At 48.5% G+C, this 14,368-nt stretch overlaps 4 protein-coding genes across 4 annotated transcripts; 3 read left to right on the top strand and 1 right to left on the bottom strand.

The window, feature by feature from the left end:
• Positions 1 to 17: 17 nt before the first annotated feature.
• On the top strand, positions 18 to 10,518 carry F5891DRAFT_1194074 (uncharacterized protein; the record flags this gene model as incomplete). The annotated part of the gene is made up of 20 exons (XM_041367876.1): positions 18 to 35; positions 94 to 277; positions 330 to 556; positions 606 to 748; positions 810 to 1,235; positions 1,292 to 1,451; positions 1,499 to 2,042; positions 2,095 to 2,366; positions 2,424 to 2,588; positions 2,639 to 2,823; positions 3,057 to 3,247; positions 3,297 to 3,643; positions 3,700 to 3,893; positions 3,944 to 4,065; positions 4,113 to 4,228; positions 4,279 to 4,467; positions 4,518 to 7,073; positions 7,121 to 7,464; positions 7,525 to 9,081; positions 9,141 to 10,518. 20 exons carry the CDS (start codon positions 18 to 20, stop codon positions 10,516 to 10,518), a joined length of 9,318 nt encoding a protein of 3,105 aa, XP_041221123.1.
• A 111-nt stretch (positions 10,519 to 10,629) lies between these two features.
• Positions 10,630 to 11,778, bottom strand: F5891DRAFT_1057989 (Yip1-domain-containing protein). Its single transcript, XM_041362769.1, has 4 exons — positions 11,374 to 11,778; positions 11,174 to 11,319; positions 10,939 to 11,120; positions 10,630 to 10,874 (listed from the first exon to the last, which is right to left on the bottom strand). Exons 1-4 carry the CDS (start codon positions 11,660 to 11,662, stop codon positions 10,685 to 10,687), a joined length of 807 nt encoding a protein of 268 aa, XP_041221122.1. The 5' UTR covers positions 11,663 to 11,778; the 3' UTR covers positions 10,630 to 10,684.
• On the top strand, positions 11,773 to 13,094 carry F5891DRAFT_1057988 (ribosomal protein S8e/ribosomal biogenesis NSA2). Its single transcript, XM_041362768.1, has 6 exons — positions 11,773 to 11,837; positions 11,898 to 11,903; positions 11,960 to 12,021; positions 12,074 to 12,558; positions 12,606 to 12,824; positions 12,877 to 13,094. The coding sequence occupies exons 1-6, from the start codon at positions 11,835 to 11,837 to the stop codon at positions 12,882 to 12,884; spliced, it is 783 nt and encodes a 260-aa protein (XP_041221121.1). The 5' UTR covers positions 11,773 to 11,834; the 3' UTR covers positions 12,885 to 13,094.
• Positions 13,095 to 13,178: 84 nt separating this feature from the next.
• F5891DRAFT_662298 (DUF1168-domain-containing protein) lies at positions 13,179 to 14,062 on the top strand. The gene is made up of 2 exons (XM_041372684.1): positions 13,179 to 13,523; positions 13,572 to 14,062. The coding sequence occupies exons 1-2, from the start codon at positions 13,221 to 13,223 to the stop codon at positions 13,935 to 13,937; spliced, it is 669 nt and encodes a 222-aa protein (XP_041221120.1). The 5' UTR covers positions 13,179 to 13,220; the 3' UTR covers positions 13,938 to 14,062.
• Positions 14,063 to 14,368: the final 306 nt, after the last annotated feature.

Genomic DNA, 14,368 nt, shown 5'->3' with positions numbered 1-14,368 from the left:
TGATCTGAATCACGCTCATGTTGGTGGAGAAGAATGTAAGACTGACATTTATTTGGCCTTTGTGCATTGAATGACAAGTCCCTGCTCTGACAGTCAACCATACGTCACCGTTCCCTTCCTGTCGGATTAAAGTCTCTGTTCAAGGATTTGAGTGGCTACTATACAACAAGACTGCAGCATATGATCATATCATTTCCCAAATGCAGGCCAAGGCATCCCCAAGTCCGGAGGTCTCGGAACCTCGCAGAGGTGTTTTCTCGTACTTCAGGAGCTGAAGGTATGTCATTACATTTACTTGTTATCCATCTAACCCACTTGTTTGATCGTAGGGTTGGGTCTCTACCCACCTCCTGCACTGGCAAATATCAAAGCCCCTCCCATCATTCATGCTGCACTGGCGTGGATTAAACGTCAGACGCCCTACCTGGATCCGAATGACATTTTACCGATTGCACTCGAAATGTCCAAGGTTGCCATCACTTGCGGTAATCCTTCGACACCAAGTCTGTTGGTCGCAGAGTGTCATAGAGTGGAAGGCACGTTTGGGATTGTCCAGGTCGGCCTGTTCACCTTTGGTACGCATATGGATACTGACACTTGGACAGGCGAGGTCGAAGTGCGACCTCTATAAACAACTTTTGAATCTGAAACTCCAGAAAGTGCTTGTACAACTTGTTGAGAATGACAACTACCAGGGTAGCATGTCTATGATAGGGCATCGTATTCGCGAGAATGCAGAATCATCGAGGTTCGTCGCGTTTGTGATTAATGGCTTCGACTGACGACGACATTGCTGTGCCGCAATCAAGTCGGTTCCTAGAATTAATTCCTTTGGGTTATCTTCCATTCCGGGCATTCTCCAGAGTTTGGAAAGGACTGAAGTTATATACGTCTGGCCATGGCTCGTCCGTTCACGACCGCCGTGCAGCTGAAAAGAGTCCTGGGCCTATGCCAAGCAGAAAATCAACCAAGAGCATTGATGAGGAAACACCTGTTGGCGCTGACTTTACTGCTCTAGAGTATGCTATTGAACGGCGGATTATCGAAGCCCCCATTCTGGAGCTATCATATTACACAGACGTCGTCGGCGATGTGCCTGTTGCACAGGATGGTCCAAGGGGTATGGGATTGGAATCCTATGACATCGGCAATGGTGACCTGCCTCCTGAGTGGGGTGTAGATCTGGTAATAAGAAAAGGGACCATTCGCTATGGACCATGGGCTGATCGTCAACGGTAACGGACATTTTCTTATCCGGGAAGCACGCTCATGATTTAAATTCTATTTCCAGTGTTCATCTGCAACGGACATTTTTCCCATCAACGTATCACGACTTGGAGGTGTCAAAACACCTTAAGCCAGGAGATAAACGTACTTGGACTGCAATGAAAGTGTTTATCGAACTTCGTGATAAGACAGTACTGTATGTTCCTTTCCGAGAGCCTTCAAAGGTAAATAATGGCAAGAGGCTTGTATCTCTTTGTTCACACTCTCTTAGAACTGGCAATGGGATGGTGTCAACGACTATCCGCGTCCAAGGAAGCGTGACCACGCAGCTCTTCATTGCACGGCAGGTGACAGTTCCTCCATTAGCTACCTTCTGCCTATGGTCACAGGACCCGACGGATATGAACCCCGTCTGGAGGTTCATCTTGATACAGTTTCTGTAACGTCGAGCCTTAACGATATCAAGCTCATTGAGGCCGAGTCGTGTCGCTGTTCGTACATGTCCTACTATCCCACGGAGATCATACTAAAAACCATTCAGGTTCATGCGTCATTTCCGTCACCCCTTGTATGGAATGCCGAGCGTCGTTGGCCATTCTCCATATCTCTTCGTCAACCGGTTATATACCTCTTGCGAGACCACGTCAATATGTTCACTGATTTGACGCGGGACTGGACCTTTGGGCCGCCTACCGAATGGAATCTTTTTGTGCCGACTATTTATGTGCTCGAGCTTGATCTGCATCACTTTGAGCTCAATCTATATGCCAACGACCAGAACATCATCGACAAGCCTCTGGTTAAGGGGGAGAACAGTATGTGGATTCTATCACCTGGTTGGAAACATCATTATTCATAAAAATTCAGCGTTGGTGACGATCCGTGCACCGCGTTTCAACATTCAAGTTAGCTTCCCATCAAATAAATATCGACCCGAGGCGACGTCTATTCCATTCGTTGTCGATGTTCCAGATGTAAACGTTTCTCTCTCTTTGCCGAGGTGGAATACACAGTGCCTCTACAACTCAGGGAAAGAACATCGTATAATCCATGCAGTAACCTTTCGCATCACGTCATCGTATTACTTCTGGGCTGATGTTCAAGCTGACAACATTGATCAGTTAAAACTCACTGTTGAGGTAGGTCTAGCATTCCCTGATTGCGTCCCTGGCTCATTGTCACTAAGACTAGTAAAGTCGCCTTACAAGGCCCTCGGATGGTCTGTCAGGTACTTGATGGTACTTCGGGACAATTATTTTGGATCTTTCACCCACTTCTCTACGCTCGTGGAGTATCTTGAAAAACGGAGCAGATTTAATTTGATTGGAGATCCACTGGAGATGAAGCATCGGCCAGGCAAAGTCAGTGAACCACCTGTGTATCTTGGAGTCACTTAACAGACGAGATATAGTCAAACTCCCTACAGGTTCAGGTATCGATACAATTGCAGTCCGGGATAATGCTTTTACCTGCGGGTTTACCTGGCTACGAAGTGCGTGTTGCAAGCGACAGATCATGCGATGATATTGGCGCATCTACAGTCATGGCGTGTTCAGTTCTTCAACTGGATTTACGACTGCATGACTATTTCATAGGGTGAGTCAGCGTCAGACGATGAATCGTAATCATTTAACCGTGCAACAGATGTGTCGCTGAATCTGAATGCAATCAAAGGTTCTATCCTTGGCGCTTGTTCCGAGCACGCTTTCTTTACCCAGGGACATCAACGCTACGAAGACTCATTCCTAATTGATGGTGCCGTCGATTCTGCTTGATCTTAACAGCACATAATTCATTCGATTCCAAGGTCTGAATATCACTGCTAACAGACTTTTCGGGCCACAGCCGCGTACTCGTACATATGTATGTGTTTGGGAAATCGCAGTCGGACCAGTCAAGGCTCTATTAACATCTCATGATGCTCGAATCATGTTGGCATCTATGGATGCGGTCCGTCTTAATTACACGGACCTTGCCAACGCTCCCGCGACCGAGTTCGGAGTACCCGCAGATCCGGATGGTAAAGGAACTGTCCTTGCACGAGAGCATTCGCTGACCCAATTATTCAGTCACTTTCATCAGATTCTCAGCTAGCCATGTCGACGTCACTTGGTCTGCTGGTGCAACAGCCGTAAACCTGTCAATTCCTTCGGGCTTCAGTGTGCATACCAATGATCTGGAAGGCCAATTTTGCGGCAAGCTCACGAGCGTCAGACTTCCCCTCGCGTTACTGAAGATTCTGCTGTCATCGAGGGATTCGAAGACAACCTGGTGTGAGGCGGCTGACCTGTCTACAGACATCAACCTGGATATATACAGATCCCCAAAGATCCGCAATCCATCACAGATGGATTTCATGAAGGGACAAGATGAGCTGACACGTCGGGCACAACATCTACTTGATGAAGTAGAGAGGGTTCGGAAAGCCTCTTTCCCTGATAACCGACAGGCGCTGCAGCGCACGCGTTCTAGTCACCATCGCAATGGACTTATCTTCCTCCTCCACGCCTCCCACATTTCTGCAGAGCCAAACCACACCCTCCAGCACCGCTCACAAGCCCTGCACACTCCAAGAGCACGGCTGCATGGTGGCCTCGTCTTTCCTATCTCTCAGAATCCGACGGAGAGGAGAATATATCCGAGGCAGATCGTGATGCACGTCTGGCGTATGTTGTCCATCTTCTAGTTCGCCCCACTAGATTAACAGTTTTTGCAGGAGAAGTCGACTTGCGCCACCGACCGCTGTCGTCGACGACATCTCTGTGTCAGGGGAGGAGTCAGATGACGAGGACCTAACAGATACCGAATCCTCAGTAAGCGGCTGGTCCTCGACTAGATGTGAGTCGTTTCCAAATGCAGACGTTACAATTGTTGAGTTTAGACAGCCGCAACTCAAAGGCACTCGCTGATCCAGCGCTACCGTCGTGTCACTAGGTGGTACCAGAGTATCAACTTGGACGACATCAACAGCTGGGAGGACTCGCCCTTCGTTATAACTAAGGTAAGGTAGGCAAACCCATTTTTCCCGAATATTCCTCAATTAGAAACCAGGAACCTAGAATTACAACTCCAAAGGACAAGCCTTCACCCAGAATACGACCGATGGCACAAGCCAATGAAAGAACAAGCTCTGTCCACTCTACAACTTTTCGCATACAGTGCAAAAGGGAGATCGCGGTTCGATTAACTCCCTTGGCTCTCATGGGAATCCGAGATATGATTGAAGACCTGCAGTCGCGAGTTCGTATTATCTTTCCAATGTGTTGCGTTATCTTAACGGTTTGCTGCAGCGGCTCAGTCCAGAATTGACATTGGACTCAGTGATGTCGAGCCACATGGCAAAGCTCGGTGACTCACCAGGTTCCCCCCTCTCGACGGCCTTCGATATTACCATAAGATCAGCACGTCTTCAGGTACTAGAACACATATCCTGCCCAACTTCCTCCAAGGAAGCATCAGCTCAAAGAGACTCCATGGTTACAATCAATTGCTTGGCTTCCGGATGCCACCTCGCCATGTCCCAAGGGACTCAGAAATTGGCTTGCCATCTAGAAATATCCGAAACGTCTGTGGGAGTAATGGATAACTCCAGAGTTGCTCTGGGTTCCAATTTCTTGCCTGGAAGTAGCCCAATATTATCACTTCGTCGCCTCCAACTAGATGCCACGCAGAATCATGCTAGCATGTCTGTTGGCCGCTTTGCATTGGAGCTTCAGCCCACCAGCCTCGAGTACGCTGTCGCCACGTTTCGGATGCTGGAACAGGATTTGCGAGACCTCTTGCTCGACCCCTCTGTGCAGTTTGACTCAACTACTCGTTTTGCTGAGATTGTCTACTATACTCTGGATCTCACTCAGAATAGGGCAGCTGTCGATCCACTTTCGATTATCCAACCTTCTTTCCTCGTCCAACGGGGTCACCCTCAAGCTCTCCGGACACATCCTACCTATAAGTTTCTATTCCATCTACGAACTGCTCTCCAGTTTGCCCGCCTTCAAGGAGATATTGGCACAAATAGCACGGGCCAATCCATTGCAGTACATGACGTGAAGGCTTTGGTAAATTCGTGTCTCGCAGAACTCATGGTGGACCTGGACTCCTCCAAGGAAGGTATACCTAGTCCGTCGGAAATGATTTATCCTCCTACCTCTTCGAAGTCCATGAATGGCGCGCGAATTATCATTGACTCCCTCGACTTCACTGCCGACCTTGTTAGCATCATCATCGCAGATGAGTTGCCAGCATCTACCAGTCGTCTAGACATCAGCTCTTGTGCTCTACGGTTTCGCTCTTCAAAGCTGGTCCCTTTGGAAGGAGTCCAATTACAGTCACAGAACCCTTCCCTGACAAACCATGATATCGCTGCCATCCCGCAGACTGCATGCACTCTCGCTGTCAGTGACGTTAATGTCATTGTTTCCCCTCACCTGATGGTCTTCGCACAATCTGTACTTCGCCTACGGAGGATATCAAGTAAATGGAAGCCAGTCTCCGGCCAAGCACTTTCAAACTCTGGGCCGTCTCACCTCATTTTCACGGTCGCCCTTCGCCGCGCTAACATTCGTGCTGCAGCTGAAAAACTTGCATTCGAGATCGGGGCCACGAATACGGACATTTTTTTCACATCACTCAAACGAGTCGATCCGTTGATGTACAATGAGGTCCACTCTGTCGGTTACACCGCTAGCTTCAGCAACGCTTTCATACGCGCGAGGGCTACCGGCATTGTCCCAGGAATTTGGGTCCGGGATCAGGATGTTCTTGCTTCCTTGACCTTTTCCTCTGGCAAGCTCAACCTGCTTTGGCGCCAGGAATCATCAACGAATACTATCCGTCTCGCATTCCTCTTACACAGTACTGCTATTTCCGTGCCTCGTAGCGCCCTTCGTCTTTACCGTTTCATGGAAGAGTGGCAAGCAGACTTCTTTCCAGGCATTGAAGCCGCCACACGAGCCTTTCTAGCAGAGTTGAAGGAAGGAAGGGGAAATGATGCACAAACAGCACCGACTCGCCCTCGTGCTGCCAAGAGGAACGCACTAGTGGCCCATGTTACGGGGCGTATCTCGGAACTTGGCGTGTTCCTTCAGGTCATGCGAGGAACGTGGTTATCATGGAACATACACGATTTGACTATATCCCTTTCCTCGCCAAGTGGACCAGGACATAAGCAGTCCACGTCCTTTGGCATCCAATTTGGCTCGCAAACGTTGGGCGTCTCATACAAACAACAGTCCACTGAAGATTATACGGATACGCCACACATCAAAGTCAGGCTCCCTTCGCTCTCATTGACAGGACGCCAAGGCCGTGCTTTTGTCAAAATTCTTGCTTCTGTGGACTTCTTTGACGTTTTAATCAAGCCCTCACATTGGGATACACTTCTCGTCGTCCAACAGAAGTTTGGCCAAGATTTTGCTGACTTGATGGACCTGATACACCAAACTCGCCAACGAAGGTCTAATCCGTCTGAATCAATGTCAAATGCATCGCGATCCTCTTTATCATTCAGTGGGCATGTCGACGTGAAGGGATTTCGACTTGGGCTTGAAGGTCGTTCCTCCACCTCCTATCTAGAATGCGAAGATGTTGGTGGAGACATATCCAGCAGCGATTTAGGTATTGCATGGCGAATCAGGCTGCGTGACTTGGCATTGTCGCTTGCGCCCAGAGCAGGCATTGTGTCACGAGAAACCACCTTCAATCGAAATCATCGATCTGCGTTTCTCATCGTGGATCTTCGTGCTAGGGGAGATGTCCACAGATTGGAATTCCGCATCCCAAAGATCCATGCTGTGATGCAACCCAGTTCTATAGGAGAGATTGGTGATTTCTTAGACCATCAACAAGTACGACATCATCTTCGGCATTGTCCTTGTTGCTCAACGATTTTCAGGCTGAATTGCTTATTCGGAGGGATCAGCGAGCTGCGGAGTTAGCAGCGTTCAAGGAAAAGACCCGCAGTATTTTGAAAACGTTCGATATGAGAACGAACGAGGCTACTCGCGACCAAAAACCCCCTTGGCTTAGCGAACATACCATAGATGTAGTCATTCAGAAGATTGGAGTGGCCTTCCCCCTCAGTCTTGAACAAACGCTGGAGCTTCCTGGGACGAAATCCCGTAATGGTCCTTCAGTCAGGGCTTTCCTGTTCACTGTTCGACGCATCAAGTTTAGCGCTCAGAGAGGAGAAGCGGGCGAGATGTCAACTAAAGACTTATCCTTCCTATTTGTGCCCAGGTAAGACTTGATGGCGCTCCAGTGAGCTCATCACACTTAGTCCTGATCATGGCGCCCTAGTTTCAGGCAATGTTCGTCCGAAGACTTTGCAGCAGACAAGCATAGAAGCCGAAACCGACTGGTGTACCCCTACATGACTGCGCGGCTACGATCCGATACTTCTTTGCTCAGTCGCCATATCTGGTTTTTTGGAAACGTCAGTGGGTTCATTCTGGACTTGGACTCAAACATCCCTGATTACATATTCTCGCTCATTGACGTGTACCGTCAAGGAAGAGAACGAATGATCCGCATTGCTGCAAGCCTCCCCCGGGCTACTACATCGAATACTGACCTTGGGAGGGACGATGTCTCACCGCGAGGCGGACAGCAAGATGTTCCGGCGTCGAGTATCTTTGCAAATATGGTCTTCCAGAGCGGAGAAGTGCACGTTCATAGCGATTCAAAAAGTACACAGGCCTCGCCTCTGGGTACTCACCAATTGTTGGATGGACAGCTGCGCCCAGAGCAGGAGACACTGAGGCTTCCTATAGTCTCTGCTTTGGTTGAATATCGTGCTTCAGGTATACGAGCCGGTCCAGCAGCCCTGATATTCAAAACCACTATTCATTCCAGCCAAAACACTTTGAGACCGAGTCTTCTGCCTTTCATGACCGAGATCATCGATTACGTGCAGATGCGCTTGCGCAAGACTAGCCGAGGAAACACGCTACTCATTGCGCCATCTCCTACAGAAGACGAACCACCCCCGCTGCTGACCTCGAGCCGCCTGGAGAATTTATCCGAGGCATCATCGAGTTTGCAAATCACCTTCAGTCTCCGCATAGACAAGTCGACACTCGAATTAACTTGTCAGCCGGATGTCAATGTAGCGGCTGCTTTACGCTGGGAAAGTGGCGGTTTCCTTATGAACATCTCGCCGGGTGCTCACAAAGTGACATTGACGGGCACTGTGGGCGGTCTCACAATTGGCCTCAAGCACGGGTTTTTGAGCGACGACTGCGTCAATATTGCAGCTCGCAATCTCGCATTTTTCCTTGCTTTTTCCAAGAACGAGGACCATTCTGGAAATATCGACAACATGATTTCCTTGGTGGTAGATACAGATATTACTGGTGGTGTGCGTTTCTCCCGCCTGCAAGACGTTTTATGTTTCAAGGCGGTTTGGCTCGATCGTATCCCTTTGTTCGTCGCAGAGCATGCAAACTCTGATAGATCACGTCCGCCGACAGCCTCTTCCTCCTCGGTCACCACTCCTGTTGTGAAACAAGAGGTCACTACTGCGCTCATAATTCGCATTCGCCAAATCCGCTTGGAGGTAGATTTAGGACAGTCCATTAGCAGTGTGACTCTGAATCTCCAGAGTACAATTACGCGAATGCGTTTATCTGAAATGTCAACTGAGGTGTCGCTCTCAGTGGCAAACGTCTCCATCTTTGCTAGGGGAAACGTCGCGGGTCACATAAATGTACCGGACTGTGTCTTTCAGACAATCCGCAGGAACGAAGGCGCCTTGTCCGATGATTCGCGCACAGTTAGGATGCTCGAGCTCAGCATGACTAGTGGTCCTTTAAGTGCCGAGCTCGAGTCAGATCATCAACGGCTGTTGATTTACAGGTAATTATTATTATTATTATGTTGCGCCTTATCTTTGTCTGATCCTCGAGTATCCTCAGGGCTGATCCTGTGCAAGTGGATATCCACGATGATTGGTCACTTGTTTCCTCCGCAGATAGAGGACAAGACCGGCCTTTGCTGCTTACATTCACGGTCAATGGCGAGGAAATCATTGCTCTTGCTACCATCGCAACTATACCGAAGTTGTTGATGTATACCAACAAATTCCAGGCCAATATTACCGCGCAGCGTGAGGGCGCAAGTCACGAATCAGCCGCATTCCGTGCTACACAATCGCCCAAGCCTGACAATCCACTCACCGAAGTCGCTTCGGCATTCTTTTATTCTGCTCGTAACCGGTTCAAGGAAGCAGACGCGGAGCTGTCCCACAGAATTCGCCAGCAGTTGAGCTTCCGCTTACAGACTCTTCGGCTTATCCTCTTCCCTCGTACCATGGGTGACACCGAGCTTGCGCAGTTCATTGGACGTGATGTTCATGCGAGCCTGGAGCGTGTGGTGATAGGCGAAAGCCCGCCTCATAGGGAGATCCGTTTATCGTTCACGGCCTTGACTATTTCCAAGTTCAGCCAGCCTCAGCCACTTCTCCCGTCAACTATAGTAGTGTCTGACGACAAAGCTTGGGTGGATCAATTGTTCAAACATCCAACAGAAGCAAACATCGTTGGTCTGCCCACGATGAACATGCTAATGCTCACCGACGAGGTGGTCGAAGAACCCGCCAAGTACATCGACTACAAGTTCTACAGCTCATTCGTGCGAGGCAAGGGTACCAAGGAGCACGAGGACATCTACATCTCGCTCAACGTAGCGCTGTATTCATGGCTCACTGGTCTTCGCAAGAATTTGACCAGGGAACTGGAACAAGTTCAGGGACCCCAAGACTCACGCAATGCGACAGCAGGTCCATCATCTCGCAAAAGGGCAGGGGCTACAGAACCAGCTCCGGGCATGGACATTGCTCAGATGGATGCATCAAGTCCAAATAGCTCCACATCTAGCCCATTATTGCCCGAAAAAGCCCTGTCACTGGGTCTCAGATCAACTGTCACAGTTTCGCCTCAGCTGCCCTCAGAACTCTTCGTACACCCGCCACTGCCAACTTCCCAAGCCCGTTCCTTAGCAGATCTACTCGATCCTTCTGTACAGCTTCCACCCCCTATCGCCACGAAAACTGCAGCCGTTGTATACAGGGCTCGTGATCGCGTGATAGAGCGACTGACCATGCGACAACTTGGCGAAGCGACTCCGGATGTTATGCACCCATTCTTCATGAAGACAGCTGGTTTCAACCTCGAGGATTCTCTTCCGCAATACGTTCATGAATATGCCACGATTCCTCTGGAGGAAATCATGGAGGCCCTGCTCAAGTTATATTCAAAACAACTAAAAACCGATAAAGGGATTGGTCAAGATTAAAACAGGTTATGATGGTGACGATTATACTATACATAGTAGTTAGGATATAATGTAGATAAACTACTTACCGTACTTTAAGCTTTTAAGACCAGCACTTAGTTCTCTCATTTGTAGTTTTCCCAAGAACATCATGATTATGGCAGGGAAAAAAATGTGATGCAAGTGTCTATCTAGCTGTACTTCCTGCACCAACATTAAATACACTCAGTAAGCCAAAGCACCCGTAGAGAAGTGCGACTGGATATGCAACGAGAAGACGTTGGTCCGACATCCTCAACACAGCTACAAATATTCCAGAAGCAGCGAAAGTGCACCATATGATAGACAGCAAGGACAGGACATAACCAAGGATGCCGCTACAACGAAAATAGGTACTCATGAGACAACTGAGTATTGGAAGCAAAGCAATGAATCACGCACTCTAATGTAACCACCACGCTGATTGCACCGACACCTACCATTGGCAATAAGCAATAGCCTAGCACAGATACTACGCGATATGCATCGATGCCATTTTCCGACATGAGATTTAGTAAGGTGTAAATTGAGATGGAGCCAAGCAATCCGAAGCCATATATGTATCCGAACTGAGGCTTCCCTGACTATCAATGCCAGATGAGACACGTTATTACTGTGGCAAAGAATAAACACTCACCAGCAGTAAAAGGACTCCAAAACAGAAAAAGAACAAGAGCGGGCCGGCGAGGTCTGCATCATCCATTATCCGCTCATCAACACGGCGTAGGGGATTGAGAACTGTCATAGACTTGGCACGTATGTGAGAAAAGTTGATCCCCAATTCTGTCGCATGCATGGTTCTGTCACCCGGAAACATGTCTTCATAGAATTACTTACCCTCCAGCAACGGTGGTTCTCCTTCAAAACCACCGGTCCCGAAAGCGGTCCACCACCCTCCCGGTTGTTGCTGAATATTCCCTCCAAATGCTGGAGCAGCGCCTCCTTGCCCTATTGGCACCTGTGCACCCATATTTCCCTCCAGACTGGAGCGAGACCCTGGATAGAACTGCCCCTGGTCTGGTCCAGGCGCGTAGAATTGAAGGGGTACGCCTTGTTGAGGAGTCTGACCATAGTATTGGCTATGCGACGACGACGCGCCGTACTGACTTGCAGTGTCCTGCCACATAAAGATTTAAGTCGTAAAGAAAAAAGGAAGATAAAAAAGACTGGATGGAAGTGACGTGCCACGTTTCTGCACTTGGTCTGGCACTCGTGTTCTCTTTCGCCTGCGGCCAACTTCGAAGCGCTCCGACGGCAATTGCCGGCGTGTCCCCAAGTTCCTTTCGTCTATCACAGTCATGGTAAGTATCCTTACCAAAATTTCTCATTCTTCTGCTAACATCCTCCCGTTCTGCTAACAGCCGCAGGTAATTCATATTTTGTAAACAAAAATTGACTCTCATAGGCCAATGTCCATTTTTAGAACGAGTATATCGAGGAACATATAAAACGACATGGTAGACGATTAGATTACTACGAACGCAAGTGCGTGATTAGTTTCTACCTTACCTGTCCGTGCTAACACTCTCGAGTTAAGACGTAAAAAGGAGGCTCGTGCTGCTCATAAATCATCAGCAGTAGCCCAGAAAGCCTTCGGTCTCAAGGCTAAGATCCTGCATGCGAAACGTCACGCAGAAAAGGTTCAACTCAAAAAGACCCTCAAAGCTCACGATGAGCGCAATGTCAAGCAGGCCGACACATCTGCCGTTCCAGAGGGTGCATTACCTACATATCTACTCGATCGTGAAGGCCAGAAGGATGCAAAAGCTCTATCATCTGCAATCAAACAAAAGAGAAAGGACAAGGCGGCTAAATTCGCGGTTCCATTACCTAAAGTTCGAGGGATCGCTGAGGATGAAATGTTCAAGGTGATGAAGACAGGGAAGAGCAAAAGCAAATCATGGAAGCGGATGGTTACAAAAGCGACGTTCGTTGGGGAAGGATTTACTAGAAAACCTGTCAAGATGGAGAGATTTGTTCGGCCAATGGCACTTCGATATAAGAAGGCCAACGTTACCCATCGTAAGTCTCGTTGTCGTATACGAAACTGAGACCTCATCATCTTGCAGCGGACTTGAAGGCCACCTTCCAGCTTCAAATTCTTGGGGTCAAGAAGAATCCACAGTCACCGATGTATACTCAACTCGGAGTTTTGACAAAAGGCACTGTCATCGAGGTCAACGTTTCAGAGCTTGGAATGGTTACGACGGGCGGCAAGGTAGTATTCGGGAAGTATGCTCAGATTACCAATAATCCTGAGAACGATGGTTGCATAAATGCTGTCCTTCGTAAGTTATTCCACTTGATTGCAAGTCCGCTGCCTTAACTCGAATCTTATAGTTGTATGACCGTCGACAATTGCAATATGTTGTATTCGAATCTGTCGAGAGGTCTCCTCAATGTTTCAAAGTAGCGTTCAATTCACTATTATATGTACTGCAAGAGATGCATACGTTTGTTCAGGCCTCAGGTCACCCTCTATACGCGTTAACACGTAACGCCACAAGAAACAATGTACTTAGACGGTGTCTTGTCATTATGATGATGTTGTTTTGGCGGTACCAGTCGGTCTCAGCGTCTCCGATCATTGGTAGTTCAAATAGCGTTAAGTTAGTCGTCGTACAAGACTTGGGAGGGCCTTTAATTGTTGTGGTCTGTTTACCAAAGCTCTTGTGTAGTCGTCCATGTCAACCTCAAACACGGCTTCACATTCTGCCTCGCCAGCTCCTGATCAGGCTAAGAGGCGTCATGTACTCACCGCTGTCGAACGCCAGCGCTCACAACTTGAACGACTCCTCAAGGATCCCTCGAAGCCTGCCTATGTTCCTCCTGCACCGAAGGAGAAGACTATTCGCCCGGCTCGCGAGATGATGAAGAATGTCCAGGGATCAAGCGCTGGTGCTGGGAGTGGCGAGTTTCACGTATACAAGGCCAGTAGACGCAGAGAATACGAACGACTGAAGATGATGGAAGATGAAGCAAGATTAGTACGTGGTCCAACTCCATGAAAATGACATATTCTGAAGGTTTGGCAGGAAACTGAAACAGCAGAGTTTGAGAAAAAGCGGAAAGAAGCGGAGGATATAGCTGAAACCAAGACAGCCAAAAACCGAGCCAAGCGTCAAAAGAAGAAGGAAAGAGCAAAAGTCAAGCCATCAGAGAAAGGCGACGGGAAGGATGGCACACAAGAAGCTCCATTGAAGAAGAGACGCTTAGTCAATGGAAAAGAGCTCGTGTTTAGGAAACCTGGGGAGGAGAGCGACGAAGAGGAAGAGGTGGATGACGCTGAGGGACACGATAAACTTGGTTTACCGAATGACTTGGAAACAGAGCAGATTCCAACCGAGGAAGTACCCCGAATTGCACAGGAGCAACGAATAATTTTTCACGAGGATGACTAGGCTTGCTTTCCACTCACCTGCATGTCTTCCTGCTCAAACCTGATCTCCAGAGCAAACAACGCACGCAAATTTCAATCAATTGATGTTCACCGTTCTTTTGGCAGAAACCGTTACTAGGGGTCGGTCGTATGCTCTTAACTGATTAATTGCTGTTCTTATCTTGAATCTGCTCCGCATGGTAATTCGCAAGGTTGTTCTACGTCGACAGACTGCTAGCATTGGGATTTCAGGTCGCTTCGCCAATAATCAGCACATAAAGCAAAGCGTTTTCCTACTGTCCCCTTCAGATTGATTTGATCCTCTATGACATCCTCACACACAATGCGTTTCTCCTTTGTCCTCGCTGCTGTTGCTGCTTTGACAGTACCAATATCCGCTATGCCCTCTGTCACTGACAGATCAATATCTACCAGTGAAGGCACTGAGAATTG

The sequence above is a fragment of the Suillus fuscotomentosus genome, assembly GCF_016647785.1.
Source record: "Suillus fuscotomentosus strain FC203 chromosome Unknown F5891scaffold_65, whole genome shotgun sequence".
Taxonomy (NCBI): Eukaryota; Fungi; Basidiomycota; class Agaricomycetes; order Boletales; family Suillaceae; genus Suillus; species Suillus fuscotomentosus.
The sequence above is the reverse complement of the archived record's forward strand: the minus strand, read 5'-3'. Positions and strand labels throughout refer to the sequence as shown.